The 5,425-nt window shown below is 48.1% G+C and overlaps 1 protein-coding gene across 1 annotated transcript in view; it reads left to right on the forward strand.

The window, feature by feature from the left end:
* The window catches only part of LOC105888383 (single-strand selective monofunctional uracil DNA glycosylase-like), a 3,100-nt gene extending 1,008 nt beyond the window's left edge, over positions 1-2,092 (forward strand). Inside the window, exons 2-4 of the mRNA XM_023509079.1 lie at positions 1,191-1,255; positions 1,373-1,637; positions 1,971-2,092. Of these exons, the coding sequence (XP_023364847.1) occupies positions 1,191-1,255; positions 1,373-1,637; positions 1,971-2,045 (405 nt within the window). The 3' untranslated portion in view covers positions 2,046-2,092. The remainder of the gene's footprint in view (positions 1-1,190; positions 1,256-1,372; positions 1,638-1,970) is intronic.
* The last annotated feature ends 3,333 nt before the right edge of the window (positions 2,093-5,425 follow it).

The following is a 5,425-nucleotide window of genomic DNA, read 5'->3' on the forward strand; positions in this document are numbered from 1 at the left end:
TAGTATGTTGTTTCCATGAGTGAAAAACATGTATTTACTGTGTTTGTATATATGAACACGTATGTATGTATATAGTGTTAAAATTAGTAAAATGATATAATTTATATCCAGGGCTAAGTATAAATATTTCTCAGGCAGAGCTGCATCCCAGAAAAGACACGAGGTCATGTGTAAAAAGAGCTACAGAGTTTGTTAGGTAAAGCCCCCATTGTCACGAAACCTTTTACCCAGGAGGTGTACCATGTACCTCTACCTCGTGCCTGTTAGTTGGGAGCTTAAATACAACCCCCTGCATGAAGCCTCCTGCAATGCCAACTCCCTGACTAGAGATTTGACCTAATTTCATCTTTCTCTGAACTGCCATAGCCTTTGCTTGTAACTCCTAATGTCCTTCATCTGTGCATCAGGCAACTGAGTTATTTCTGTGCATGTTTTTAGCTAGACTTCATGATGTGCGTTCAAAATGCCTTCAAAGCAGCGTCTAACTCCTGTTTAAATAGGTGCCCAAGCCTCGCACAACTGAACACTCAGTGAACAGACTTTCATTCCTTTAGTCAACATTTGTGAAACAGGTACTCTTTGGCAAGAGTATATCCAGTGGCCCTGGAATATCGAGATGAATAAAGTCACCGTCCCTGCCCTTAATCAATAAAAGGAAAAGGAAAAATAAAAAGTGTGGTGGTCAAGAAACTGTTAGCACAAGCAAGATGGAGAGCTGGACCAGGTGACAACACATGGCTGTGCCCCAGGTTTTCCTAGTGGTGGCCCTCTGTGAGCTACTAGTATAGGGTGACCAGACGTCCCGATTTTGGCGGGACAGTCCCGCTTTTCAACAATTTGCCCGGGTCCCGTGGCGTTTTTAAAAAGTCCCGATCTTTGGAAAGAATGCACGAACGGGCTGGAGAACAAGAAGGGAATATACGAGTTTTGGCCGTCATATGGCTATTTCGCCAGAATATGAGTTTTATATTATTTTTGTTAATTTTATAATGTTAAACTGTAATAAATAATTGCTGAGAAGTGATTATGGAGAACTGCTTATCAAAGTTTGCATTGTTGTCAGGCCCTGCCTGCCCCGTCCCCGGCTGCGTCTCCCGCCCCCGCTCCGCCCCCCTCCCCCATGTTGTTCAGCCATACGGATGTTAAAATCTGGTCGCCCTATACTAGTAGTGCCTTGAAGGAGCCCTCAGCCTGCCCTCAAAGCTTGTGCTGAGGGCTTCTTGGAGGAGGAGCTTCGGCTCAACTCTGAGCTGAGCCAGCTGCAGTTTTCTTTTTCTTTTTTTTTTTTTCAGTTTTGGCCAGGACTGGGTTTGAATCCACCATCTCCAGCATATGGGGCCAGCGCCCTACTCCTTTGAGCCACAGTGCCTCCCCAGCTGCAGTTTTCAGAGCCAGGTGGCATCATGTACAATCCTGTGGAGTATGTGTGGGAGCCACATCACAGTTGTGTGACTCACTACTGCCAAGTGCTCTTCCTGGGGATGAACCCAGCATCTTTTGACTTGGCCCAGACTGGGGTGCCCTTTGGGGAAGTGAGCATGGTCCGCGACTGGTTGGACATTGGGGGGCCTGTGCTGACTCCTCCCCAAGAGCACCCTAAACAACCAGCGCTGGGACTGGAGTGTCCACAGTCAGAAGTGAGTCTTGCCCGATTCTGGAGCTTTTCCAGAATCTCTGTGGACAGCCCGAGGTTTTTTTCCTATCACTGCTTTGTCCACAATCTGTGTACACTGCTCTTCCTGACTCCCAGAGGATGCAACTTCACCCCTGTCAAGCTGCCTGTCAAGCAACCAGAACAGCTTTTTGGGATCTGTGATGTGGCTCTTTGCTGGCAGGTGCAGCTGCTGGGGGTGTGGCTGGTGATGGGAGTGGGGCGACTGGCTGAGCAGCGGGCATGGTGGGCTCTCTCAGGGCTAATGCCACATGTCCAGGTGGAGGGACTGGTGCACCTCTCTCCCCATAACCCACAGGCCAACAAGGACTGGGAGGCAGTGGCCAAGGAGAGACTGAATACGTTGGGGATGCTGTCCTTACTATCAAAATGAGAACCTCTGGGGCCAGGCCTAGGACATGTTCAAGGTCTCCAGGTCATTCTTGGGTAAGCAGATGACAAGACACCTCCTGGACTAGAGCCACAAGGTGCTCTTGGGCCTCCTGGTGGCTGGGAAACATGCTCTCTGATCTGTTGACTGTCTAGCACCCTGCTGTGGCAGTTTTAACACTACTCCAGTTTGCCCTCCTGATCCCTGCTTTTTTCACCACCCTTTGAGTGTTGCCCTTTTGTGGTGTCTCACTCCACAGAGCATCAGAAGGGGGGCTTTGTTGCAGACTGCTCTACCTCACCATTTCCTTGGGAAACTATTCAGCGGAGAGTGACCGAATAGTGACTTCTAGAACAGTGACTTCTAAGGTTATATTTGCTGTTTCAGAGGAAATACCTTGCCAGGATCCTTACCCATCCTTACAGAACAGAGTCCTGCTACTGACCCCTTCTGTCATAGGGTCAGGACAAAGCACAGGACATGATATTAAGACAGAACTAATTCTGGGAAGTTAAGGCTGAACCAGATGGAGAAGAAAGCCTGGATTTTCTTTCTTTCTTTCTTTCTTTTTTTCATTTTGAGACAGTCTTGCTTTGTTGCCTTTAGTAGAGTGCCATGGCGTCATAGCTCACAGCAATCTCAAGCTCTTGGACTTAAGTGATTCTCTTGCCTCAGCCTCCCAAATAGCTGGGACTACAGGTGCCCCCACAACACCCAGTAATTTTTTATTTTAGAGACATGCTCTTGCTCTTTCTTAGGCAGTCCACCACCTGGGCCTCCCAAGTGCTGGGATTACACGTGTGATCCACTGTGCCTGGCCTGAGAAGACCTGGATTTTCATCCCAGCTTTGATGGACTTGTGAACTTTATGATGGACGATTAGTCAGCCTCAGGATTCCTCCTCACAAGTAGGGGATGCCTACTCGTGGGGTATGTGTGAGAATTAACAGAGATAACACTGGCGTGTGGCTTAAATGGGCCTGGCTCAGGGCAGCTCATTACAGACTCTTCTTGCATTCTTGCCTCTGGTTTGGGGAGTCATTGCACAGCAAGCACTATAAGGGGAGCCCTTCTACACTCTGAGGACTTTGCTAGGAAGAATTTGGGCTTCCACCTATGTCCAGCTTAAGGAACAAATTCTTGCCCTGCCAGAGATGGACCACGGACTAGTGACTATGAATACACAGCCTGCAAGGTTTTTGGTTTAAGCATTAAAGCTCCTAAAGAGGCTTGGCCACTGTAACATAGTGGTTAGTTATGATGCCAGCCACATACACCAAGGCTGGTGGTTTTGAACCCTGCCTGAGCCGGCTAAACCACAATGACAACTGCAACAAAAAAAATAGCTGAGTGTTGTGGAGGGCGCCTAAAGTCTCAGCTCCTGGGAGACTGAGGCAAGAGAATCGCTTAAGCCCAGGAGTTTGAAGTTGCTGTGAGCTGTGATGGTCCAGGACTCTACCCAGGGCGACAGCTTGAGACTGTGTCTAAAACAAACAAACAAACAAACAACAAAAAGCAACTGTTAGCATTCTGGCCTCATTCACACTTTTGTCCCATGGCAGTGCTGTCACTCAAGGACAGAGAGGTGGGGCCTGAGGCCTTATCCAATCAGAGATGCTCCGATATGAACTGTCCAATGAGATGCACAGCCGGAAGGCAGGAGGCAGTTCCTGGGATCCCGAGTCTCGCGTGTCTGTTGAGCTGGGCGCTCAGGTCTCCTCTTCAACCTTTGCTACTCCAGGAGCATCCAGCTGTCTGTGCAACACCCTCTGTCACCGTGTGACCTGCAGGTACTGGGAGATCTGTAGGGAGGACGCCGGGGCATCCCTGAAGCCGGGAAATGGTGAGTCTAGGAGACTGGGTGTCCTGAGAGGGGCAGGGGCGTAGTTGGAGTCGAAAGTGGCTGTGGCGGGACTGGGCAATTTCACTTCAGTTTTACCTGTTCAGAGTGATGTTTGCCACTGGTCCCCCATGGCCCTCAGACTCCTGTGAGCAAAGGATGGAGTGGGGCAGGCAGCTGGGACTCAGTTGCTCCATCCTCTTCCTAGAGTGGTTACTTGGACCCTGGCCCAAAGCTCTCTGAGCTGCTTTGAGACTGTCCCACGTGGCGCCAATGGAAGGGTCTTCAGGGAAGAATCCCAGTTTGAGTCGGTGGGGCTTGTTCATGGGAGGGGCTGTAGTCGGTGGGGCCCCAGTCCCTGCATTATCCTTTTAAACCTAAACTGTTAAACATAAACTTTCGGCTGCTGTTTTCGTACCTGACGTCAGTGGAATTAAGGAGAAAACGCCAGCACTCTGAGTTCCAATTAGCTATGGGGTCCTTTATGGGCTAGCCCACCGAGAAGGGTTTTCACACCTAAAATGTCTTAGCACCCGCATGACAAAGGAAAGGAGTTGTTTGCCTTTCAGTTGGGGCGGGCGAGAAGAATGGAATCCTTTAGGTGAAAGGAGGCTTTGCAGGATTCTACAGGGTTGGGGGTTGGTTAGTTACCAGGGGAACTGAGGATAGAAATGCGGTTTTCCTAGGGTCTGCTTCAACTCTGGGCTAATCCCCTGTCTCTGCCAGATAGGTTTGTTTAACCTCCCATTTCTGCAAGGTCTAGGTGCTGAAGCGGAGGGGGAAAAAGAGAGTGCAAACTGGGGTCCTTTGGGCCTTTCACTGTGTGCCTGCAGCAACCTGCGTCCCTCCCAGGTGTTGACAATGGAAACGTCTTCTGCGAGGAATCCCAGCTGGGTGGCTTATTCATGGGAGGGAGTGTAGTCCGTGGGGCCCCCTCTCCCTCCATTCTTCTTTTAAAGGTAAACTTAGGGCCGGGCTCGGTGGCTCACGGTGTTGCTGAACGGAAAGTGGCTCCGTTGCCTGTCGTCCTAGTTAAACACGGAGGCAGGGAGATGATTCATTTGTTAAAAGTTTATTATCCAAAAGCCAGAGATTCCTGAGAACAGCGAGGGTAATTTTTTAAATGTTGTTTTGTCTATGTAGGAAATTTTAATAATTTATATAGGGGATAATTTCAAAAGCATACTTAAAATATACTTATTTGATTAACAACATGTAGGCAAGTTAAATATATATTAAAAATAAATAATTATTAACTTTTTCTATAGTGCCTGATTACGTCCTCGGGTTTTTTTTTTTATTTGTTTGTTTGTTTTTGTTTCTTTATTTTTTTGTAGTTTTTGGTCGCTACTGGGTTTGAACCCGCCACCTCCAGCATATGTGACTGGCACCGTACTCCTTTGAGCCACAGGCACCACACTCGTCTTGGGTTTTTTTAAAAGATTATTATCTTTATTCCCTATTTCTGGTTTGGCCTGTTTGACTGACTTACTGTTCCTATTTTTTTTTGTTTAAACTTTTTTTTTTTTTTTTTTGAGACAGA

This window comes from Otolemur garnettii, unplaced genomic scaffold (genome assembly GCF_000181295.1).
Source record: "Otolemur garnettii isolate 467f Iridium unplaced genomic scaffold, OtoGar3 scaffold00338, whole genome shotgun sequence".
Classification (NCBI taxonomy): Eukaryota; Metazoa; Chordata; class Mammalia; order Primates; family Galagidae; genus Otolemur; species Otolemur garnettii.